Here is a 25,023-nt window from a genome sequence, read left to right on the forward strand (position 1 = left end):
AGGTATGCTTCGAGTTTCGCATGGCTTTGGTGAGTTCGCTAACATGGACTTTAACAAGATCTCTCAAGTCCATCAACGATACAGCCCCAGGCGTCAGTGCCTAGGCACGAGCCGTCACTGTTCGACCCTTTGGGACCTTTCATACAAGATGGATGGACAAATTTCCATCCTCCAACCTGCGACTGAACATATTTTAATGGCCTGTGGCCTTTTCTTTTTTTCTTCTCCTTGGTTCATCACTTGCTCAATCCCGGCATTCGATACCCCAATTCTATACCCCAGTTGCCTCTTTTGTGCGAGTACACACAATGTTTTTGGAACATCGCTTGTTTTACCGTCTATTGGTTGTGTCTGTGTTAGACGGACCGAACAATAGGATTTTGGCGGACGGCAATGTCCGATCTGAGATCGTTTGTATGTCTTGTCTGGCCGACTTCCTGTTCCCCGTTTTTTTGGTTAATTTTATGTAACCGTTGTACGCATGGAGATGCAGTGATGTGTGGAGGGAATGCAATGGACTGGGTAGACGAATCGATCCTCTCGCTCTAATCGCTGCTCTTCATTTGCAGCTGCTTCTCGTTGAAGAGTGACTGACTGAGTGGCGAGGAGATACTCAATAACATAACAGCAGCATACGCCATGACACAATCCCCAGAGAAGTAGCAGTATAGGCTCTGTTGTATACCCATTTTCTCCTGTAGTAAATTTTGCATTTTTTTCAAAAAATTTGTCAGCTTTGCAGTTGTGGCAAGTGAAGTGTTCCTTTTTGTTTACAATATTAAGCGAGTCCAAGGACAAGTTTCCTCCTCACAACAGTATCGTCCACATGAATCAAAGTCGCGCTGGTGGCGCACCATAGATAACAGACCCAATTATTCTTCGCTCCCGATTATCCCATTATTTTTATCTGTCTGGCCCAGCCACCAGCGACAAAGCCACAAACCAGTTTTATGGTACCAATTGGTACGTCACGTGTGGGGCTGTTCCATTATCAAATTTGCGCAAAATTAAATCTAATCAAAGGTGCGATGTGCAACAAAACTACCTTGACATATGATCTGAGTGGGTAAAAGTGGTCTGTGATATCATCTTAGCAGATGGTTGATCGGAGGAAGTTGCTCATTATCGTTGTTCGTGCATTAATTCATTATTTGACTTCACAACCAGAAGTTATGTCATCATTATCATCATGATCAGCCACGCCTGAGCAACGCCTCATTATATCAGATACTCCACCTCCTGCAACTAGAACCCCATTCAACCAAAACCCCTATCTAATAAGCAGCCGTCAATCCTCTCCTCCCCACCCTCCTAGCCGCCCACTCCCTCGCCCTAACAAGCAACACACTTCCCGGCACCCCACAAACACCCTGCAAACACACACCTGGTAACTCATCCGACGGCTCAGCACAGCACGTCTTGATCGCGCAGATATTTCCGACGCTACAATCGCCGTCTGTCGCGCAGGGCGTGAGATCGCTGCATATGCCGTTGGTACCGCAGAAGCCCGTATTGGTGCTGGTCGTGCTGGAGGATGTGAAGCAGAAGCAGGAGGCGTTTGAGGAGCAGGTTGTTATGGCGCCGCAGGATTGAGCGGTGCATTGTGTAGAAGTGCAGGAGCCTGGAGGGAGATGAGGGATTAGTGAGGGCTTTGGAGAGAGAGGTAGAAGTAAAAGTTGGAAATGATGACCAAGGAAGATTTGGGATTGGAGATGTTTGGGTCTCTCGCTTATTTCAGGAGGGCGAGGAGAAAGTAAGCAGCAGGGGACATCAACATACCATTTTCACAGACTCCTGACGGGCAGACTGTACCGCAAGATCCGCAATTCATAGGGTCGGTGAAAAGATTCGCGGTACAGGTTGGTGATGGTGGTGCGGTTTTAGTGGTGCTTGAGCTTGTGCTTGATGATGTGCTTGAGCTGGAACTCGTGGTCGTGGTGTATGCTGGAACGGTCACGGTTGTGGTGGTGGTGATAAAATCCCACCAGTATATGGTCTCCGTGGTCTATAAATCCAGTCAGGTATCCTCCTAACAAAACATATTGCATTCATGTAGGAGAGCAGACAATTTAACTTACCACAGCAGTATCCGTCACCGCAACCGCCGTGACGCCCAAACAGGAGCACGCACTCGAATAAGCAAAATAATCCACACACGGCGACGCATACGGCGGAATTGGCACAAAATCAATCTGTCTCTTCTTACTCCCTGCCATCGGAGTTGGAGAAGCCGTGACGGTGACAGTGTCTGTCTCCTCGACCCAGGTCATCCATGATGTGGCTGTAGCTGCGAAAGGGAAATCGGTTATGACGAGAGCGCTGCTGCAGTCTGCAGAGGCAGTCTTGAGATGATCTACGCCGGAGCGGGTTCCGCTAACGGCGCGAGCGCAGTTATCGGCGTAGCATTTGTTTGGATTGGGGGTGGTGTCGATTGTAGCTAGGGTGAGGGGAGTGAGTGTGAGTGTGAAAAGAATGGGGAGGAGGACATGGAGATGGAGGGACATTGTGTGACAATGGAGGACATGAGAAGGCGGGGGAGCGAAATTAGATGAGTCTTTCAGATGAGAAGGATGGAAGACGACATTGGTGTTATAGGAATTGGTTATGATATTGAAGTTAGATTCCCTTTGCAATCGGAGAGTACTGTTGCTGCTGTGTATTGTTTTCAAGGCCCTGTTCGAGGGCAGGCAGCTTCTTTCAGTTGCACTAGAGCGGCTCACAGCAGGGATAAACAATTCGAGCACGCAAGCGGACGCAAATGCTTTCTTCATTCGTGAGCTCCAGATTTGAGCCAACAATTTCAAAGAACCGAAAAGCTTTGACTTTGTTTCGTAAGAATTGTTGGCCTCATCAAACAGAGATATCGTAAAGGCGCACCACGTGCTGTCACTGGAAGAGAAACGGATTGTTGTGAGCTTAAACATAATCAATATAAGTATCAGACGAGGGGCATGTCTACTTCAGAAACGGCACCTTGTAGGAACTACATGCAGGACTTTGTTATGCACCCCTCAACAGATCCTGACGTGGTGTAACTCAACAGGATGGATCTTAAGCTTATATGGGTGGGTTCTGACCCTCGGGAATATACATATCTTCTCGACGGTATCCTACATGAACCAAGAGATAGATTGAGGGGAAATATCTTTCTGCCGGCAGAATATATGCCGATAGGAGTTGTGCTACATGAGAAAGGTAATCGACCGCCCTTGTACGCCTTTCGGCCTCACCGCCGATGTCCGGGAAGGACAGACGAAAGAATGACCTTTTTTAACGGTAGATGTGCGACATGTGACACGATATTTGCACGTGTATGCCAGAGGTTGCTCGTGAAAGTGGCTTCGATATCTCGGCAGGGGGGAATTTCAACAGAACTACTGTTCGGGCAAAGGGTGAAGGAGCGCGAATAAGAACAGCGATTGAGAGTGAAAATATCCCAAAAACATCTCCCTTCGAATATTCAATACAGAGAGGGAAAGACACATGCAGATGGAACAACGAAAGCCGAGCTTCGTACTTGGTTGGAAGGGCCGATGGACTGCGGAAAACTGCTTGCTGCAAGGTTCCGGTTCCGTTCGAAGCATCCAACCCATGTATACAGGAGCTGGAAACCCCAAAAATTCGTAACCATTCTTTTAAGTAGCATCATACGATGCTGGTCCTTGGCAGTGATAGCTACCTAGTGGCCATACATCGCAAAGTGCTCGTGGCAGGGAAAATATTGAACTGAACGCACAGTGAGATCTTGATTTCAGGGCCGGGAAAGACTTCACAAATGAAGATCATGGGCCCAGAAACTATTTTCAAGGGTATCGTAACATCCATTACGCTAGTTTGCCTGGGACGAATGGGTGCCCAGCACTCAGTCCTCCATCAACAGCCCACGCTTGACCGTTGACATAGCTGCTTTCATCACTCCCCAAGAACAGCGCGACTCTTGCAACCTCATCTGCCTGTGCACCTCTTCTCAGAGGATTAAGCTGGCCGATCTTCTTCTCGGTTCCCTTTGCTCTGGCTGCTTCATACATGATAGCTGTCATGCCAGTCTCGATCACACCAGGGCAAATAGCATTTATACGAATACCTGTTCCGGCCAATTGGTAAGAGACGGTTTGTGCCAGAGAAACTACGGCCGATTTAGAAGCGGAATAATCGCTCGAGCCTGCGTTCGATCGGAGACCTGCTACTGATGCAGTTGCTACGATGCTACCTGCAGGATACTTCTTCTCCTCGTTTGTCAACATCATTGCAGGTGCTGCATACTTGGCTGCAAGATGCACGCTGTACATGTTAACCCAATCCTGCCGAAAAACCAACACACTTGGGCACCCTACCTGACAACGTTCGTCTTTAGTGTATGCATAAACTCATCCGACGAGATATCGGTGAAGATCTTGGGCTGTCCAACAATCCCGGCATTTGCAAAGAAGATATCCAATCGTCCATAAGTCAAAACCGCCTCATCCACCACAGACTTGACCGCATCCTCGTCCGATGCATCAAACTTCCGCACATGTATGTCGACATTCGGGTATAATGATACAATCTCGCGCTTGTGGGTTTCTAGATGCGAGTCGCTGAAGTCGCATATGTAGACGGCTCTTGCACCATTCTGCGCGAACTGGTGTGCTGATGCACGTCCAATGCCGAGAGGAGAGTTGGTTCCTATGTAAGCTCGAGTCAGGCATGAACGTTGAATGCATTTAATGTTAGATAACTAGACTGACCTGTCACAATCACTACTTTGCCTTCGACTCGGGGCTTGGTAGAGTCGGGTGCGATTTTCTTGAGGATTGGGATATCTTCGAATTTGCCTTGGTCTCCAATGGGAGCTACCAGTTGCTCGCTGAGTGCTTGGAGTCTTCTCTTTGTAACCGACGACATTATAATACAGTTGAGTGTAAACAAAGGGAGATTCAAGAGAGAAAAGAGAGTGAAAGGAGGAAGACCGAGGCTTTATTTCTGCTTCTCCCAAACATTTGATCAGTGAGGTTATTCGGCTTCACAGTCAGCAGTCGTTGATGTGGATGCGGGGAGCTGTTCCCCAGGCCGAGAAAGCTGGAGCTGGACCGAGGGACAACAGGCCAATCATGGCAGGGGGCAGTCCACTGAAAAATGTCAAGCCCATGCCCCTGCCACCCACTGAAAATATGCAACTGGCTACTACTGGATAACGAAGGCCTGTCAGCCTGAGGTGCCCCATCTGCAGACCTCTACTGTAGGGTTACGGTTACGGTATCTGGAGTGTTGATTGTGTGACGGCGTTAGATAACAGGGGGCGCACGAGGCCAGAACGACGTGGCTTGCTTGCTCGCGTGTGTGAACGAGATTCTATGAGCCATTTGCGTGCTCACTCACAATACTCTCATACCATATCAGAGAAAATCACGCAAAGTCCGGGGAACCCCTCACTCACCTCAGGAATTCCATAGAAAAAGCCGCACCCCTAGAGAAAGGAATAGAGACAATTTTTATGTAAGTTTGGAGAAGAAGGATATACATTTTCAACTGTCTTGACCATTCTGTGCTTGTGTTGTGCTGGCCATATCTTACGCGAGTTTTATGACGATGGCATTCTCTAACCTGCATAACAAGGCACTTGTTGCACCACAACTCCAACACCAACACAATCCAGACCTTCTCCACCACCAAATCTACTCCCTATGCAATCCCGCCTACACAGAAGCTTCGTTTGTTTCATGCCACTCCGACGCCTTTCATACGACGGTGAGGAGGCTGTCGACCGAGAGTTACGACCCGCACGAGGCATATGTTGACAACTGGCTCCTCAAGACCATGGATATTGATGCAGGCCCGGTCGCTCTACAGAGATCAGGCTCGCACCAGTCAAACGCGTCTGCGAAGAGTACGCGATCGCAGACCGTTCGAGTAAAGCCTCGAAAGTATGCTTCTTACATGTCGAGCAGCGCATCGTCGATTTCCGACAAGTCGTTGACTTCGTTCCCCTCCTTCTCTCCTGAATCACCCAAAGACCGACCGCTGATCCCTCGATCTGTTGGCGGTGCTGCAAATGGTGTGCGCAAGGCATCTGAATCAGCTCCTTCGATCGTAGAAAGCCTGACAGCTGCATCTGCGCAGCAGAATCGCTCTGCGTTGTTCGACGATACGCCACTTACCACCAGCTCGGTGCCAGGATCGATACACCTCGCGAATGATGACCATATCGAGAGACTGATTGCGCGGAATGGGGCTGTCAGTTTTGTCAGGCAGATAGCAGAGGATTTAGCACAACGAGATGCGCAGATAGCTTCACTCAGGAGGAAGGCCGAAAATAGGGAGAGAGCTTTGAGGAAGATCATTCTGGAATGCGGCCTGTCGAATCTGGATCTAGAGACCCGTCTACGTGCTATCGAGAGCGAGAAGAAGTCACCGACTGATTCTATCAACGGGGACATAATCGAGGAGGATGGACTCGCAGATTTGATGAGCGATGCCATGGGTGGGTCAGTGGCGCATGGAGAGTTTGGGCCCTTCGATAACGATGCAACTATCCGGGCTGCAGCAAAATTAAGAGCATTGGAAGATAAGCCAGCAACAGTTCAGAGAGGATGGAAAGACTATATATGGGGAGGTACAAGCCGGAAAACTAGTCGGGCAAGCAGTATCAATGGCGATACCATCAGCGCTTTGGGAGGGACAGAACGGAGAGAAAGTGTGGTCACAGGTCGGAAGTCTGTCCTACAGAATGGGTTATTTCAACCACCTGAGAGTTCTAGAAGCCCAGTACGGAGTCCTATGCGAAGTCCAAGCCGGGCTTCGAGTCAGCTGTCAACTAATGTTGCCGCTTCTCAACGAGACCGGAAGCCTTCGTCTGGTTTGGCAACATTGGCTTTGAAGCTTGTGGCTGGTACGACAATGACTACCAGAGATGATGGAAGCGGGCGAGGAAGGGCAAATAGTACGGGAACAACACCAACTGGGAGGGCAGCTTCGACTGCAAGTGTAAAGACAACAATGTCAGCAAGAACGGCTCCAGCGAAACCTGGTCCTAAGGCGATACCTGGTAATCGGCGAGCAACAGGCGCCGGAATGAAAGCGCCCATGAGACACCAAGAGAGATGGGATACGATGGGCTCAAGTCCACAAAACACCACCCCTAGTAGTGGCGCAGATAATTATGGTCCAGTTGAAATGGATACGATCCTGGATCCAGACGATCAACCGCCCACTATCACTCAATTTTATAACAACCCATACAACCCCGAATTCCTTACAGATCGATTCGGATTCATATATGATCAACGCCGCAAGAAGCGGCAGCGAGAAGCTGCAGAAAAGATGCAGAAGACGAAACGAGGAAGTCGAGTCGAAATGTTGAGCAGCGCCAGGAGTGGACTATCTGTCGATATTTCAAGTGCTGATATGAATTTTGACGAAGAGCGTCCCGACACTCCTACCTCTACTGAGGAACGACTTGAGGACGGCAAGCCAGCTAAGCGCTGGCAAGACTACTTGAAGATTGCAACCTTCCCTACAGAACTGCTCTCACATACACCATCTGGAGGTGTGCCTGCATTCGAGGTAATGGAAGGCGGTGAGGTACCTCGATCTCCAGGGATCACAACAGAAGAAAGAGGCTTCTTGCCATCTGTGACCGCTATCGCACCGCAGTCTTCGGTAGCAGTCATCACCGAAAATGCAACTATATCCAAGCCTGATGTATCTGAGCCCACTCCTTCAGCAGAAATTCCACAGGAAGATACAGAGCCAGTCAAAATCTTGCTCAAGCAACTTGGAGAGCTTCACGATTCTCTTCAACAGGCTAAGACGCCGAAATGGAATGATTTCCTCAGAAAGGTCAGGGCTGAACGAAAACGTGATGGTGAAGCTGCAGCCGCTGCCTTAGCTGCTACAGTGGATAAAGGCAACCGACCGATTGCTATTATGCCCGAAGCTACCCTGGCAGATGGTGAAATGATCGGTGTAGCTGGTCTCGGGAACAAAGGCAAAGTCGGCCGGGCAAAGTGGAATGAGTTCAAAGCTCTTGTTCTTGGGGGAATCCCAGTGGCATATAGAGCCAAGATCTGGGCTGAGTGCTCTGGAGCCGTTGCTTTACGAATTCCTGGATACTATGACGACCTCGTTTCAAAGAAGGATGATGACGATGACCCAGCGATCGTGGCACAAATCCAAATGGATATCAATCGCACGTTGACGGACAACATCTTCTTCCGAAAGGGTCCTGGGGTTATCAAGTTGAATGAAGTTCTATTGGCGTATTCTCGCAGAAATAAAGAGGTTGGGTACTGTCAGGGCATGAACCTGATTACAGCATGTCTGCTACTCATCATGCCAACAGCGGAAGACGCATTCTGGGTATTGACAAGCATCATCGAAAATATCCTCCCACGGGGATACTACGACCACAGTCTCCTCGCCTCCCGAGCTGACCAGCAAGTCCTTCGTCAATATGTTTCCGAAATTCTACCCAAGCTCTCTGCCCACCTCGACGACCTCAATATCGAGCTAGAAGCCCTCACATTCCAATGGTTCCTCAGCGTCTTCACCGACTGCCTCTCAGCCGAAGCTCTTTTCCGAGTCTGGGACGTAGTCTTCTGCACAAACGACGGAAGCACGTTCCTCTTCCAAGTCGCTCTCGCCCTACTGAAGCTCAACGAGCAACAACTCCTACAGTGTTCCACTCCAGCATCCACGTACACCTACATTAACCACCAGATGACAAACCACGCTATCAGTATCGATGGTTTGATCCATGCTTCTGAGGGGTTGAGGAAGGTTGTTAAGAGAGAAGAGGTTGAGTCAAGGAGGGCGAAGGCTATTGAGGCTGAGAAGGACCTTATCAAGCAGCGGGAAGAGAGGAATGTTCTTCGAAGGGCTAAGAGAGTCGCTGCGGCTGCGGCTGAGGCACCTGCGTCCACATCTAGCGATTCACCGCCTGAGGTTACGATGCCGTCTACTCCGTTAAAGCAAACGCAGTTGGAGCTTGGATCTGATCATCTGGGTGAGTTGACGGTCCGGACACCTATGCCGGTGGATGAGGAGCGGGAGATTGGATTAGGGCTGGGTTGAATGCTCTAGCACATATGAGAGTGAGAATAGGCAGGGGATTGGTGACGGGGGATATGGCATGGGGATTAGATGATGGGGGTTTTTATTATTTTTCGTGTTATACTTTTGCATTTCTGCGGGGTTTGGGAGAAAAGAGAAACCTATGATACCCCCTTTTGGTCGTTTGGGTCTGCTTTTGGTGTATTGTAGAGAGGTGGTGGAGGACTCGGCTCGTTGTTGACGGACAGATAAGGTTGGATGGATGGATAACGGAATAAAATCTTAAAACTGTATTCTGAACAGGTGTCTGATCGAGCCTATGTGAGTTGGGCAGGTGTACTTGTGACAATCACTCGACTTTGATTTCTCGTGCTGCAGTTGTGGAATTTCAGCTTTAGGAAGCTGGAATTTGAGTTGCGCAGTCGTTGATATTAAATTTTGTGAGAAGGGCGCGATTGCACACGGCTGGTCTTGACGCGTGTGCATGTGGAATAACTCGTGTTGATTCCTCTGGTTCAGTCTGTCATCCAGACAATAAAGTTTTGTTGCTTGTCGCGATGCTTGAATACGTTGATTACGGTTGAGTACGATTTGAATACCTTGAGTATGACTGAATCCGATTGAGTGCGCTGTCCTGCTGGATTGAGCCGAGCCGAGCTACTTAAGTTGCGCTCCTCTCATCAGTGAAGTCAATAAATCATTTCGCCGCTGCCAATAGGGTCATATGCAGTACATCATTTTCATCATCTTTCGATGCATCATAAGAGCTTGCAGACTCCCACGGTGTGGAGGTCCCTGGCATCATGATATTGCTGTTGAGCTGTTGACTTTGACTATCAGATTGGCTTTCAGATGATTTTCCTGGATCTTTGCAGATTTTACGTGTTGGTATATCGTAGAGGTAGATGGCGTATTTTTAACAAAGATGGGGTTGGGGTTCTGCTTTGTTTGTTGACATTGGCTCGCGTATCGAGCTCTCGAAATGCCTAAGCAAGCACAGGACGGCGCGGGCCAGTTCTATTATCCTCGTGAGGGCAGGTTTTGTCATTGATATGACTTGGGACTTGTGGATTTGAACTTGATTGAAACCACATGTAGCAAAAAGCAGGGAATAGTCAACTCACCCGTCTCTAAGTCAGCGATGCCAGTCGAGGTAGTATTCAATTTCGGTACAGAATTTACTTGTGGTAGCATATCCAGAATCCAAATTCAGTACAGGGGTATATAAAATCATTCATTATCCTATACAACTCATTATACAATCTCACCATCCTCAACAGACTCATCACTATCGCTATCCTCACTACTACTCGAATCATCACTCGACGTATCATCCGAATCGCTCATCTCTGTATCCGTCTCACCCTTCGATTTATTCCCAATCTTCCTCAAGAATTCATCTTCTAGCATATATCCATCGGGTAGACTCTCCGTGGTACTGGGTAAGACGTGGATAGTGGGGAATTCTAAGACATCTCTTTTGTGGAGCTGCTCTATGAGAGTTTTGGTGGGTGATATTGGTACGAGGACTTTTGGGAAGGAGGCGGGCGTGAGAGGTCGATGGAGATAGAAGTTGAGATTCCAGGTCTTGGGAGGTGGTATTGAAGGAGCTTCGGCCATGGTGATATCGTCGAGAATTGTGTAGAGAGGAATCACATTCCAAGCTCCTGTCCCAGGATCTTGTAGCAGAGGGACAGTCGTGAGATCAAAAGCCTCACTTTCAATCTTAGCCTTTTTCGCAAGTTGTTCCCGGTGATCATCTGCTCTCCTCTTTTTCTCTACTCGTTTCTCCTCTCTCCGTTCCTCTTCCGTGAGATTCAATTTCCGCTCCTCCTCACACATAGCGTCGTAAAAATCGCCTATCGGTTTGTTGCCCAACGCACGGTATAAACTCCTCCGGTTGTCCTCTCTTATCCATTCCACCTGCCAGACAATATTCCTCTGCTTCCTATTCCAACATGTCGTATTCTCCTTATTCCTCCTCATCCCCTTCGGCGCCTTGATGACCCGTATACACTCCTTATTCAGCAGCCGCTCTATACACGCCTCTCCAGGTGGCTCATGATTATTTCTCTTTCCCGTCCGCCGGTTGAACTCTTCTATTGTCTCGCCTTTCCGCGCCCGTTCCAGTTCGTCTTTACTGACGAGTTCTAAGTCCTCGATGAGCACTTTCTCGCTACGCTGGATCCGTGTCTCGATCCCGTGGATGAAGTTGTAGTCGTGGTCTAGACCCCATGGGGTCGCGACTTCTGAGATGGGGAGGAAGACGGTGGGGTCGCGGATGCCGTTGCACATTGAGCGGACTTTGTGCCGCTTGGAGCACTCGAGGGAACATGTCTGCATGGTGCAGCGGGGGCAGGTGTAGATGGGCGGTTCGATGTGGCATATTGTACAGAGAGAGGAGAGGTCGTCCATTGTTAGAGGAGGGGAGCCGTCGAGGCTGGGTACTTGGGTATCGTTGTTGTACAAAAAATAATTGAGCGACAGTCGTAACTGGTTCCGTTCAGAGTCCACAGTCGTATTTCATGCCAATAATACAAATATGCAACGCTGAGGAAGGATATTGTGGAGCAAAGCAATTGATGCTGTGCTGCGGTCTTGAGTTCACCTCTGATTCCACAACATAGATAGGTTGATCGAGGTCGGGTAATTTTCATCGCAGCCTTGCCGCCAATTTTTTCCAACCTCCACCGCCTCTGCCAGCCTCGGGTCAGGGACCACAGGATGGGACAGCCGGTGCACGTACAGGGATGTCCAACGGTCAACACCCTTGAAATTCTCCCTCTCATTATCAAATCCCTCCTCCTTCCATCGATGTTCCTGACCTGACATCCCATGCTGGACCCTCAACATTTTATGCCCATGCCCACCCATTCGTTGCATGGATGCGCTCTGGATAAAAAGGTACAGCTCACTCACCAACAGAGCTTGACAGCATGATCGATCCCAGCGCAAGGTTCGGTGGGAGGCACTTTTCCAGTGCAGGCCAGTCCAGTCTCCACGGACCACGCCTCCCAGCAGGCTGTCAGTCACACCGCCTCTTATCGGTCGAACCGGTCAGGTAAGTTAGAGGAAATGTAGGTGTACAGCACTAGAATTTTCCATCTGCTTGCTTGCTACCTACCAATCTGCCTGTCTGCCTGTCTGCCTGCCTGCCTTAGCTAAGGTATATATTGGCTTCTGCGTCTTCGTCTTCGTCTCATCTCTTATTACTTCCCTTCCCTCCTTCATACAAATGAGGACTGGGTTCGCCGTACTGCAAGTCTGTTCCTCGCGAGGTTCCTCCTAGTCCTTGTCCTTTTTGCTTCCTGTCCCTTGGTACTGGCGTTGTTCGTCGTTTTAAAAAGCCTTCCTTTGGGTCTCGTCTCGTCTCGTCTCGTCTCGTCTCGTCTCTCTGCTCTGTCGGTCGTCGTCCTGGCCTGGTGCTCAAAAGTCTCTCAGCCTCTGCTCTACTTTGCGTACCTGCGTCAATCTACCGTCCGCGTCCTTGTCGTCTCATCATCTCATCTCGTCATCAATCAATCAATCAATCAGTCAATTAAACCAGCCATCATCAACGTCTCGTACACTCTCTCATCTCATCGGCTTTTCAAAAAGTAAAAAGTCTCATCTCAACTATCTCGTCTCGTGCTACATACCCTCATTCGGCTTCGGTTAATCTCAGCCAACCTTATCCTCATCCACATCCACCTCTCTCACTCAACAGTCAACAATACAAAAGAGATCTCCCTCAACCATGCCACCACCAGCCCCAGTCCCCGTCCTCACCTTCGAGCAAGACCAGCCCATCTCCAACGTCTCCGTCAGCCTCGACGCCATAATCCTGCACTCCTGGCGCGACAACTCCAACTTCGGCACCCTGGACCCCTCGCACCCCTACTTCGCCATGGAACTGCAAATCTGCTGCTGGAACTCCAAGTCCGCGTCCGCGTCCGTGTCCACCAACAACCACATCCTGGCGCGCTACACCGGCGCCAAGCTCAAGAAAGACGCCCTGTATCAGCTCCAGGGTAGGTTCTTCATCGATACGAGCCAGGAGGGGGGGGAATCGTATCTGCATATCGACGAGGCGATCCGGTTCCAGGGGCCGGGCACGATTCGGAGTTTTAGGACGCCGAGTTTCTTGCTGGTCGGGGAGGTGGTGAGGGTGTTGGAGAGGGAGAGGGCGTTGGTTGTGAGCTGGGTGACGAGGGATCCGTATAGGAGGGATATGGTGTATGAGCAGAGTGCGGTGGTGGGGCTGGAGAAGGAGTTGGATGAGGAGGAGGCGGGGCAGTTGGTTGGGGAGCTGTGTTGTGTGGAGGGGAGGATGGAGGGGCTGGATCATAGGAGGAATGATTGGGTTTGTGTTGGGGTTAGGTTGTGCTAGATGGATGGGTAGAGGAAGGAGGGGATGGAGTTGAATTGGATTGAAGTTTGGGGGTCGCGTTGTTTGGTGTGGTGTCTGTTTTGTGGTTTCACTGGGGTTATGGCGAAAAAGTTGGGAAATCTTTTATCAGATCAAAAAAATTAGACTGGGTGGGTGGGGTGGAGTTTTGGAATGGGGATTGGAGTTCAGTTGATGAATGATTCAACTTAGATTGATTGGGGTCACCACTCTCAATAGACGGAGGCACACTCCTGATTTTACGTATCGACGAATTCTCTTCAGTGTAATTTTGACTCTCTCAGTACTTGTGTGGAGAGTTGTGATATTCGCTCTCTGGCTTCACTTTTGCTTAGTGTCTATACACTGACTTCATCAAAGAAAACCGGCTCATCCTCCGCTTCGTTCTGCCACTCGCCTCTCCATCTCGTACTTGAATAGCTAGCTCGATGTATTTCTTCCAGGACATCTCTCTCATGAACGAATACATATTTTCTCAGTACTTACTTCCTCTCAGACCATCCGTTTCTCTTCTACCTCACTATCCTTCATCACCTACCCCCTCAGCAGTCCAGCGAGCACAACATGATATCCAAAGACATTGAATTGTCATGGCTCTTATCGAAGTTAACTTACAGTTAGTGCTCTTGTCTCATTTGTAACCTAAGTCCCTAGGAGGAAGAGGAGGGGGAGGAGTAGCTGGGGAACCTGTAGACCAAAAATAAAGATCAATTGAGTGCAGATAGATAGATATACTGTATATACACTTGCATGAAATCTCTTGGGTTGAGTTTACCCTAACTTCAGCTTTCAAGGGATATCTGATATTTGTGTTATTGACGGTTGTTTTACGTGTTTGATAGAGTTCAACATTGAGCTCGCCTGGTGATTGTATAGGTTATGGGAGAAAGAAAGAAGGGTGGCTAAGTTTAGGGTTTGAATTTTGTTTTGGGAGGGGGGGGAGGTGTGGGTTTGCTGGATCTGAATGTGGGAAGTGTGACTTAATATTGGCTTGACCTCGATGTCGTTGGAATAATTGCAAGCTGGATATGGAGCGAGCTTCTTTTGATATCTGATTTTATAGAGAGTGATGGTCTTCCTTGAAAGTTGAAATGTTTTGGACACTTTTGAACTGGCTTCTAATTTCGGATTTCAATATAGATATTGAGTTGATGCTATTATCGGATTTGAAAAAAGAAACTTGACCGCTAAGAGTCACACACTACAAATCAAACGTTTACGTTTGACCTAGCTGAAGACAGCTGAACGATTCAGAGTAGCGCCTTCGGTACGACAGGCTGCAAGGGAGCCCCCAAGATGTCCTCATTGAGATATAACATTGGAAAGATCACAACCCGAGATTTGGAAAAGTCTCTATGCGGGAAAAGAAGTAGCCGATACAGATAGAGGTGTAATATATTTTCAGCCTTAAAAAGATGCAAGATGAACGAAAATACCCGTCGATTCGATATGGAAAAGCAAGCACATGAGTAAAGAGAACTACTTCTGGTCTGTTGATATGATATGAATAGGATTGGACAACGCGACGAATTGAAGCCGTCAGATCATCAGCTTGTAGGAATACCTTCAAAATGAAAAGCAAATAGAATGCTAGTCTTGATGTCCCTTCACAGAGGACGTAGCCAGTCAACTTTGACAAGCTCTCGTTAATAAGACGAATGCGAGCGTGAAAGAAGTGAGTGTTCCAGCTCGAAAACTTCATCACTAGATGTCACTTCGTCGATGTAACCCACTCATCCCAAACCACCGCCAACGTCAACGCCCATACTCACAAAATCCCAGCCAGATGGAAAGGAGCCTCAAAATATGCGTGACATCAGCATCAAAAGTAACAGAGCTCCTTTCATCCCAAGTCTTGAAGCTCGTCCCGAGTCGTTGCATACGCGTGGCTCGTCGTCCGAAGTCCTCGCCGTAAGGCAAGGAGTGAAGGGGGTTTAAACTCCAGCACTAGGAAGGCTACTTACTGTACGAGGTTTTAGTTGCAGACGGTCTACGGAGTAAATGGAGGGGAGGGTAAGACGGCCGCTTGGAAGTGTGCGTCTTGGTCAGCCACGGTAATCTCCTGTTGCTCTACCTCCGCAGAGTCTAGACAGACTAGGGTGGAAGATACCGAGGATCGGGCCAGCTGGTGATCGGGAATGGGTGGGATTTTGACTTAGTGGTTCGGGGCATGTGGATGTGGTGTAATTGATAAGCTGGGAGTTGGGATAACCAAAGCTGATAACTGACTGATAGAGGTGTCAGCATGCTGAAGTTTGATGGACATGTCGTTATTCTTCCGATATTTCTTTTTTCTTCTTTTTTTTCCAAACGGTCGCAGACCTTGGACGAATGAAGAGTTGAGAGACATGGGGATTGTCAATGGCCTTGTTTACCCCTGAATGTCTTTGTGAGATGTGATGGTTTTGATTTGAGGTGATGCTACCTCTGGCGGGAAGTGGTTAGCTTCAGGGCAAGCCGCAGGAACGACCAGATCAGATGCGGTGCGGAGCCGTGGCGTTTGATTGTTCTAGCGTTGCATCGCATGCTTTTCTGTGATCGTCTCACATCGCTTCGGATTTGAGGCTTAATTTGCTCCTCCCTCCTCCTCCAGCTTGGGGTATGGAGAAATGTGATAAGAGCATCAGAATCATCGGATTTGCTCATTGTTTTTGTTTGTTGACGCATGCCGAGTCCTTTGTGATCAATTGTTGCGGGATTATGCAGCAATTATGCTTCTTTTTATGGCCTCGCTTCCTACCACTAATGCCTATCTTATGTCGTGTATTAATTAATTATGAGTAGATCTCCCGGTTTGCATCGCTGTTTACCTTAGCGGAAGGTATTTTGGCCTGAGGATTGTTCGGTTACGGGTACCGTGAGGGATTCCCCGGCTGTCTTTGTGCTCGACCCCTTAAATCAGCCGCGTATTAATTTGATATGCAAGCTGCTCTGTCCTTATCACATCGACCCCGCCCTAAGACCGTTGGTGGACGTTAGTGATGGACGGGGAGGAGGGAGGAGGGAGGAGGGAGGAGGGAGGAGGGAGGAGGGAGGGACGAGGGAGAGGGAGGCAAAAGGAACTTATTCAAGCTGCCGTCTTCAACCTTTTAGCATGTCAGGATTTCAGCCTTTGGACTGTGGAGATGTCCGAGAAATGAAACATACCAACAATACTGTAGCTTTCGCTCCAGGCAGGCGTCACATTTCTTCGATCCATCGGGATTTGCATTGCATCCGACTCGCACCCAAGTACTAGTGACCCAACGCAGTGCAGCTGGCTGCAGCACGGGAAATAAAAGAAATGGAGTCCTCAGTCTCTGTGGGATACCAGAGCCAGAAGTTGTGCCTGAAGCCCAGTGCCATTGGTCAATTGGGAGTCAGGGGCTGGCTGCACCATCAAAATCAAGCGTGAGTGTGGGTGGGCAAGCGTTACTGTAGATTTCAGCGGCGGACTGCTTCGCTTGTGGCCGAAGATCTTGCCCTGGCCTGCCCCTGCAGCAGCTACAGTACTGGCCGCCCCCTGCTTCTTGGTTCCTCTTCCTCTCCGCTTCCTCTTCCTCTTCCTCCCAGTCCAAAGCAGGCCCGTTCACCCTCAGGACTTCATGTCGCAGCGGGTCTCATGTTCACATCCCCTCGCGAGCAAATGGGAAGCCCTGGACGCATTGCAAATCTGCTCTCAGACAACACCTCCTCGGCGCCGATTGGTCATAGCCAGCGTTGGCTGTTGGTGCCGACGGGGTCAAAGTGGAGAGACAACATGGCAGCGTGCACCTGAGTGGGGGATGTTGGCCACCCGAAGTGCACCACTGAATCATGGGCCCAGTTAACAATGTTTGGTTTGGAATCGGAATCCCTTGTGAAAACACGGCATTGGGATGCTCTACTTAGTTGCTGATGCCCAGAACGACTGGATCAGACGGTGCCGAGGTGCCAAAGATTAGAATTCACAGCAGGACAGATCTGTCTAAAGGGTTAAAGGGTGTAGCCGTCATGGCTCTAGACGATATCATTGGCTGCTGCTGGTCCTGGTACTGAGAAGCAACGGATCGGATGGGGAGAAAGTCTGAAGGAAAGGAAAGGAAAGCGAGTGCACTGAACTCAGGAGAATAATCGGACGCTATCGAGTGATCACTATGCCCCTTCCAGCCTAGACATCCCATCCCATCCCATCCCATCCCAGGAGAACGACTCGAATCCAATATTAATCTCCTCTGCGCTGAGCGCACTCGTTCTCCTCAGGGGAAGCTTGGGCCCCTGGCAGGGTTGAGGGAGCCAGAGGCCCAGAAGGGGGCAGCCCCCGTCGGGCTTGGGATTGAACTTGACAGGGGGCACAGACGTGGGAGCAGGGGGCAGGGGGCAGGGGGCAGCACGCCGTTTCTCTCTCTGTCCGATCTCCTCACTCCTCATCCTACTCTCTGCTCCTGCTCCTGCTCCTGCTCCTCTCCAATCGCTCTCCCTTCCTTTCCTTCTCTTCCCTTTCTCTCTTCTCCCCCCTCACTCCTGCATCATACTGCATTTGTCGGTCTGCTGCAACACTCCTGCAACGCAGACGCTGTCTGTTCAAATCACAAGTTGATTTGCGGCTTCAACTCTGTTGCGTGAGCTATCTTCATCTTCCCAGCACCCCGAGGACCTTTTCTGCAGCTTGCTGGTAGACGAGCAGCCAGAGTCCAGTCTAGTAACGTCAACGTCAAAGCACACCTACCGTCGTTCCTTCTTTTCCAGAAAGACACAACACTCCTTTCTAGTAATCGTTAAGCCCATAGCGAAACTTACATACGCTCGAGCTCGTGTCAGGCATATTTCGAAACATAAGCATCCGAGGGGCTCTGCAGAGTCAATACACCAACTTCACAACAGACCTCCCCGACAACAACCATGGGGCCATCACTTAATAACCACTCTTCTTTCGTCCGTCCAAGGACTGGAGACCGCGAGGGTCGTCCTGGTACTCGAGACCAGACTGATCAAAACTTGATCATCCCAAGCAGAACTTCTTCCCTCCACTCCCGGATCACCCAGCCAATTCCTTCGACTCTCAATGTCAAGCCTCAACAACGAACACCCAAGACGCTCACCCATGCGTACATGGTGTGCGGTGTTGGAAGAGAGCCATCGCAATGGGTGAAGGCTCCAGCTCCAGCACAGGGAAAGATTGGACATATGAAGGGAGCTGTTGGGCAGTTTTGGCTGCCCGAGATTCTTGGTAGCAGTCCCAGATTGGAACAGGATAATGAAATTGCCAGAGCGCTCCATGCTGCCATGAGGGTAAGAGAAAATTTCGTTGATTCAAAGTCAATGACCATACTAACATATATGTAGGCTTGTTTCCCACACGACGTAGAGATCTGCACTGGACGCAGCCAACCGCACTGTGTGCATCATTCTTTCGTGCTTCAACAGGATTCTTCTCATACTCTTTACGGTATTGCTCTTCGCGTCTGGTCGAGAGCAGATGAGAAGCGGGCCGAAACTATTCGAGACCTCCGGAGGCGAACCGAGTCGGACTTTTACGACTCTCCAGATGAGACATACTGGATTCCGTACTGCCTGTCATTCTTGTCTCGATACCCATTGTACAACCTTTTGGGTGACTATCTTCGTGGCATGTGGATCCACTGGAACAAGGCTACTAACCTTTTCCATGCCGAGGAGGTTTCTCGCATTCTGAGTTTCCCAGCACCCAGACTGAACGACTTGGTCCGAATTGATATGAAAGATTACGCCCTCTGTTATCAATTCCCTTCGTCGCCAACCGGATTCCAGAACTTCGCCATGTGGCCATTGTTTTCTTGCTTGTCCATTCCCAACATTGTTGGTGTGATAGAAGCAGCTTTGTCGCCAACTCGTCGCATTGTCTTTGTCAGTCACTACCCTGCTATGCTCACAGTGGCAGCCGAGACAATCCGTTACTGTGTTCGCGTATATGAGTGGAGTGGCCTCTATGTTCCAGTTGTACATGCAAGACATGCGAAGGAGTTGGTTCAGGAACCTGGCCCATACATTCTTGGTATCACCGCCGAGTGCAGGTCGCTTTTCACCGCACCTACCGATGCTCTGGTCGTCGACTTGGATCGCAACTTCGTCCTGACATCTAGCCCACCGACCGCATTATCTGCTGGTCAACGCACCAAGATGGTCAACCGAATGACACAGGCTCTCAACGGCGATGTGACACCTTCGGGAGTTCCGCAACATCTCCGGTCTGCCTACGGCGGAGGAAAATTGGTTCCCGCTGGACAGATCATTGTTATGCGTGGAGAGGTCGAATCAATCCAGGACCCCGAGTGGTGGAACCAGGATTCCATCATGGCCGTCATGGATCACGTTTGCGAGAAAATGGTAAGTTTCGTCTGATCTCATATAATCCGGGGTGGGTATAAGTCGCACGTTTGCTGATCATTGTTTCACAACAGGGAAGAAACACTGGGATGAAGGCTGTGTTTGGCGGAGCTGTCAAGAAACCACTCATGACCAAGGTCTCAATGAGACACCTGAACGAGATTGTTCGTGAGAGGAATCAATATTCCCGAGACGCGCTGGAGGCTTGGCAAGACTTCATCAACCTCAAGGGTCGTATGGATACCGAACTCGGCAAGGTCACCAAGAGAAACAACTTCCTCGTGGAGGAACTTGAGAGCTGGAAGCAGCAGGTATGCTCCTTCGGAATGCATTATCTTCATCGACTGACAAATTGTAGTTCCTCAAATTCCAAGCCTTTGCTGAGCAGCTCACCAAGGAGACTCAAGATCTCAAGGTCAAGATCGAGAACCACAAGCGTGAGAACAGACGCCTTTCTGGACTTATCGACCAACAGAAGGACGATGCTGCCCGCCTCACTGTTCGTCTTTCCGGTACCGAGAAGCAACGTGACGATGCTCTTGAAGCTTTGGTCCTCCAGCAGGAGATCGCCGAGGAACTTGAGCGTGAGCGAAAGCGTAACAAGAAGGAGCTCGCAGCTCTCCAACACACCAATGTCACCATCCTTCGCCAGAGAGATGAGGCTCAACGTGTTGTTCTCCACCTGCGCGCCTTGATCAGTGGTCAAACTCATCACATGGAGCACATTGTCCGAACTCTTGGGAAGAGCCCCGAGTTGGTCGAGTACATTGAGCACGGTTACGATGAGGAGGAGGGTGACCTTGAGGATATTGCCGAGGAGGCCAAGAACGAGGAGAATGGCGAGCTGTCCCCTGCACTGGAATCTCGTGCCTACAGAAACAGCACGAGTGGCGATGACATGACCCCAGAAATGGAAAAGCGTCTGAACAATGGTCTTCGCAACAGCAAGCGATACAGCCAGATGAGCATCGTGGACGTTGCCGATCGTCATTTGAAGGACAAGACTGATGCCATTGCTCATATCATCCGAAACATCAGTGAGCAGTGCGCTGCTGCTGTCGAGGGTCTTCAACTCGCTCACGATGCCGAGGTCGAGGCCGAAGAATTGGCTTTGAAGGAGGCTCGTGGCCACCACCGCGCGAGCAACTTGTCCACAATCACCACCAGTGATGATGGTCACTCCAATGGTGGATCCGAGACTGGAGATGACAGCCACCTAAACCCAAGTGGACGCGCGTCAAGCATTCCCCCAACCCCAGATCTCATCCACAACAGATCGAGTACCTCCATGTCGATTGCGAGCGTCACAACCACTCCTGAAAGGAGCAGCCAGCAATACAACATTGGGACTGATATCCCAACAAAGATTGTCGAGGACAGCGATGAGGAGTTGGAAGGACGAAGCGAGAACGAGGGGTTGAGCGGTAACGAGCACATCGGGAAACCAAACATGATGCGCAGACCTGCGGGTGCCAGATTGAGCGCTCTTGGTGGCCGATAGAAGGTCCAGACATTTCTTTGAAAATTGCCGTCCTTTTTAGCATCGATAACCTTTTTGGGCGGCGTCTAAACGGTGGAATTCGTTTGCTTTGTCTGTAATGCTTTATCGACTATCGCTGTCAATATTTTTATTTGTTGTATGTTGAAATATACCTTCTTCGTTGTGGGGAAAAGGGAACGAAAGGGAAGCTAAGCTAGATGTACGAGATGGATATAAGAGGAGCGAGATGAGAAGAGTGGGGAGAAACATAGTGAGAGGAGCTTTTTGAGAAAGGAACAGGTGTGGATTGCTGATATTTAATACCACTGGTGTACCCGGCGTATATAGTATAGTACAATAAGATCAAGATAAGACTTTATGAAAGAATGTGTCTTGTTTAGCTACTTGTCTTGTGATTTGATTTGATAGGGTTCTTGTGTTGACTTACGACTGAAGACTGGAATGGAGGAGATTGGTGAGAGTCTTGTTCTTGGCACCTGGTTTCCTCTGGAACGTCGATTGGACAAATGGCGTATTGAGTGAGACTGGATGAAAGGAGCATCTATTCAATGGTATCTAATCCAATCAACGCAATTTGTTAAGTTGAGCATCTTTTCTTTCCCCCAATACAATCGAGTCGAATCACAATATCTCCCTATTTCAGGCCAAATGCTAAAATCCAAAGGCCAGGAACAAACAGTCCATCCAATCCATCCAAACCAGGTCATGTGTCTGGTTAGTAAAGCGTCTCACATCAAACCTACCTTACGGAGGTTACCTAACCTCGCTAACGTAGTACCATTTATGTCATGCCACGCCGTACCCATACCTTCTACCGAAGTCAGAAACCTTCCATCCGGATGTTTCCTCCGGCCTCATATATTGATTCCTGCGTGTAGCCGGGCCAGCTGCTGATATCTTGGCAGAATTGGCAAAATTCTACTTGAAAGAATTACAGATTTGTAGGTAGGAAGGCAGTTCAAGTAAAGCTCAAGCATAACTTTTCCACTCAATATCTTGCCATGAAGAAGGAACTCTCTAAAGAAAAGTTGGTTTCCAGGCCAGCCAGATTTTGGGCGTTCTTTCTCGCTTCTCCTCGCCTCAGAACCGGCGGCAAGTTCCCTCCCGTCCAGTCCAGTAACTTGCTTACAAGACCTAAGCAACGAAGCGAAGGACCATCTGCTCCGACGGAAACGCCGCCGCTGCCGATGGCTTTGGGGATTCCTAGATGTCTGGACTGCTCATGCCCGGGCGTGAACTCCGTTAGACGTGCAACAAAATCCTGGAGAGGTCTGGGAGGGGGGAGGTGAGTGGTGGGAGGGGGGAGGGGGAGGTCGGAGGCGGGGAGGGGGGCCGATGGGGGGATGGTGGGTGGTACGGATGTAGGGGACTAAGTAGTGGGTGAAGGTGAGATTGGGATGGGGGAGATGAGGTGGGGGATTGAGAAGGAATTAGATTTGGTTATTATTAATGTTTTTGAGGGAGGGCACGGGACACTTTTGTTGATAATTTATATCACCCTCGCGAGCTCGAGGAAGAGAATGGATGTCGATTGTCACGTGATCGAAAACACCAGGACAAAATGCTCCGAATTTCTCCCAGTTAGGTAGATGAAGTTCTGGGCAACGTCAGCCCGTCGGGGCCCTGTGAAATTCGAGCTCCCACGGTTCTAAAATTTGAAGATCGCGAAGGTTGGAAAAGAGCCTGGCTTGTAGGATCGAGATTCTCCGAATAATTTCGGAGAAAAACTCCGGAGTGCCTGAAACGAAGGGATTGCTCACAACGGCGTCTCGGAAGAACTCGATTGCGTTCTAGGACCTTCACAGGCAAAATATATCAACGATAGTGATTGAGACCAAAAAGAGTACCAATGTCGCCGTCCAAAGTTCATCGAGTCTCAAATCAAGAAAGGCCACCAAAACCCAAATTTAAACCTATCAACCCAATTGAAGAAGCTGTGAAAATATGGCTGAGCAGACTACCTGCTGAGCTCCAAGCCACGATCCAAGTCCACGTCAATGAGTTGCTATCCTGCACAGCGAAACGATGGGTTGTCTATCCTCCGATGGTTCTCTTGCCGCCTGGTAGCTTTGGAGACGAGTGGAGCGGTATTCTTGGGTCTGAGATCTCATCTGAGACTATGAACGAGCTATGGAAATCGGTACTGGACAACATATCGAAACGGGAAGGCAAAGGAAATCTCACCCACCTTGCAGTCAACTCCGGGATTCCCCTCAACAAGGATTCACATCCCCCTCCTGGCGGAGCACCACTCGCCGCAGAAGAGAAAAACCGGACCGCGCAGACTTCTTCCCCAGCATCTGAAAACATCCTCCGCACACCAAGCGGCCTGATCATGCTCTACGGAGACTTCGGACCTGCACTATCTCCAGATCAGAATCCTAGGGAAGAGGATTTCCAGCATGCGTTCTGGGTCAGCACGAAGCAGAATGGGATCGTGCAGGTCTGGGCGCCGCGGTACACGATGTTCAGCCGTGGGAATGTGAAGGAGAAGGCGAGGATTCTGGATTTTCATAGACACAGTGGGGAGTTCACGTCACGGGATGTCGAGGAGGGGGAGATCGAGGCGGCGACGGCGGTGGATCTGTATGCGGGTATTGGTTATTTTGTGTTTAGTTATGCGAGGATGGGGATGGGGAGGGTGGTGGGGTGGGAGTTGAATCCTTGGTCTGTGGAGGGGTTGAGGAGGGGGGCGCTTGCGAATGGGTGGTCTGTTAGGGTTGTTGTTGGGGATGGGGAGGGTGGGGAGGGAGGCGAGGAGAGGATTGTGGTGTTTTTGGAGGATAATGCTAAAGCGCTGGAGAGACTTCAGAGAGTGGAGATGGATGGTCGGCTGGAAAGTGGAAGGATCATGCATGTGAATTGCGGATTGTTGCCTACGAGCGAACTTTCTTGGGAGATGGCGATTGGGATGTTGAGAGGAGGTGGGTGGCTGCATTTGCATGAGAATGTGGGTGTGGAAGATATTGAATCGAGGAAGGTCGAGATTGGGAAAATTTTGGAGCAGTGGTTGATTGGAGCGGGTGATGGTAGGACGGTTACGACGGAGCATGTGGAGAGAGTGAAGACATTTGCTCCTGGCGTTTGGCATTGTGTCTTTGATGTCTATGTCGCTGGTAAAGAGGATTGATAATTGCTTATGCTAAGTATAATCCATCACATTCTTGTACCATCTCGACTAGCAGTGGGAGAGGTGGCTGTCTCTAGCATGTCTTCTTTCGAAGTTGTTTCAGAAGGCTTGATATCTTTGTCTCTCAAGGCCTTAGAACCTGAGATGGTCTTGACTGTGGAGATTCCTTGAACGGAGAGCATTGGCGGAGTGTGTTTCCTCTTTTGAAGTGTCTCGGGAGCGACAAGACATTTGCCGCCAAATTTCCTTCAGGACTGTATCCAGTAAGTCATGATTTCGGGAGTTTTCCCAGGACCAGATCACTCAAGGCTGCGATCCTCATTCTCTCCCAGCTTCCATCGGCTTGGAAGTAAAAGAAGCACTTCAACCAAAGATTGCTTGGGATTTCAGAATATCAAGACAACGAGGCAATCAGGCAGAGAGCGATGACTATGGCACCTGAAATTGGGAGGTGAGTTTCCAGTTGACATACATTGTTTGATATCCCCCTGATTCTGGTACTTAGTAGAGACAGTGATGGAGGGAACACATCCCGAACAAGCAGTTGCCCATCAGTTCCAGAAGTCAAAAGCTTCTTCGTAGCCTTGGCTTAGGCTGTGTTAACTTCTTCCTCGAGGAATCGAACGGAAACTGTGCCACTGAAGAGAAGAA

General features: G+C 49.6%; 7 protein-coding genes across 8 annotated transcripts; 4 read left to right on the forward strand and 3 right to left on the reverse strand.

Moving 5' to 3' along the window:
* Positions 1–1,274: 1,274 nt before the first annotated feature.
* On the reverse strand, positions 1,275–2,504 carry ONS95_005436 (uncharacterized protein; the record flags this gene model as incomplete). Its single annotated transcript, XM_058498844.1, has 3 exons — positions 1,275–1,621; positions 1,780–2,005; positions 2,079–2,504. 3 exons carry the CDS (start codon positions 2,502–2,504, stop codon positions 1,275–1,277), a joined length of 999 nt encoding a protein of 332 aa, XP_058351110.1.
* Positions 2,505–3,824: 1,320 nt separating this feature from the next.
* ONS95_005437 (uncharacterized protein) lies at positions 3,825–4,884 on the reverse strand (the record flags this gene model as incomplete). The annotated part of the gene is made up of 3 exons (XM_058498845.1): positions 3,825–4,281; positions 4,335–4,665; positions 4,728–4,884. The coding sequence occupies 3 exons, from the start codon at positions 4,882–4,884 to the stop codon at positions 3,825–3,827; spliced, it is 945 nt and encodes a 314-aa protein (XP_058351111.1).
* Positions 4,885–4,983: 99 nt separating this feature from the next.
* ONS95_005438 (uncharacterized protein) lies at positions 4,984–9,330 on the forward strand. Of its 2 annotated transcripts, XM_058498846.1 has the most exons (2): positions 4,984–5,475; positions 5,596–9,330. In XM_058498846.1, the coding sequence occupies exon 2, from the start codon at positions 5,797–5,799 to the stop codon at positions 9,049–9,051; it is 3,255 nt and encodes a 1,084-aa protein (XP_058351112.1). In that variant the 5' UTR covers positions 4,984–5,475; positions 5,596–5,796; the 3' UTR covers positions 9,052–9,330. The 2 variants fall into 2 exon arrangements, with proteins under 2 accessions (XP_058351112.1, XP_058351113.1); XM_058498847.1 differs by having other exon boundaries at positions 4,984–9,328.
* A 954-nt stretch (positions 9,331–10,284) lies between these two features.
* ONS95_005439 (uncharacterized protein) lies at positions 10,285–11,445 on the reverse strand (the record flags this gene model as incomplete). The annotated part of the gene is made up of 1 exon (XM_058498848.1): positions 10,285–11,445. The coding sequence occupies one exon, from the start codon at positions 11,443–11,445 to the stop codon at positions 10,285–10,287; it is 1,161 nt and encodes a 386-aa protein (XP_058351114.1).
* A 1,321-nt stretch (positions 11,446–12,766) lies between these two features.
* ONS95_005440 (uncharacterized protein) lies at positions 12,767–13,399 on the forward strand (the record flags this gene model as incomplete). The annotated part of the gene is made up of 1 exon (XM_058498849.1): positions 12,767–13,399. One exon carries the CDS (start codon positions 12,767–12,769, stop codon positions 13,397–13,399), a length of 633 nt encoding a protein of 210 aa, XP_058351115.1.
* A 3,475-nt stretch (positions 13,400–16,874) lies between these two features.
* On the forward strand, positions 16,875–21,606 carry ONS95_005441 (uncharacterized protein). Its single transcript, XM_058498850.1, has 4 exons — positions 16,875–18,667; positions 18,722–19,741; positions 19,816–20,052; positions 20,100–21,606. Exons 1-4 carry the CDS (start codon positions 18,278–18,280, stop codon positions 21,240–21,242), a joined length of 2,790 nt encoding a protein of 929 aa, XP_058351116.1. The 5' UTR covers positions 16,875–18,277; the 3' UTR covers positions 21,243–21,606.
* Positions 21,607–22,603: 997 nt separating this feature from the next.
* ONS95_005442 (uncharacterized protein) lies at positions 22,604–24,596 on the forward strand. Its single transcript, XM_058498851.1, has one exon. It carries the CDS (start codon positions 23,092–23,094, stop codon positions 24,370–24,372), a length of 1,281 nt encoding a protein of 426 aa, XP_058351117.1. The 5' UTR covers positions 22,604–23,091; the 3' UTR covers positions 24,373–24,596.
* The last annotated feature ends 427 nt before the right edge of the window (positions 24,597–25,023 follow it).

This window comes from Cadophora gregata (assembly GCF_030347475.1).
Source record: "Cadophora gregata isolate MNR1 chromosome Unknown scaffold_16, whole genome shotgun sequence".
Classification (NCBI taxonomy): domain Eukaryota; kingdom Fungi; phylum Ascomycota; class Leotiomycetes; order Helotiales; family Ploettnerulaceae; genus Cadophora; species Cadophora gregata.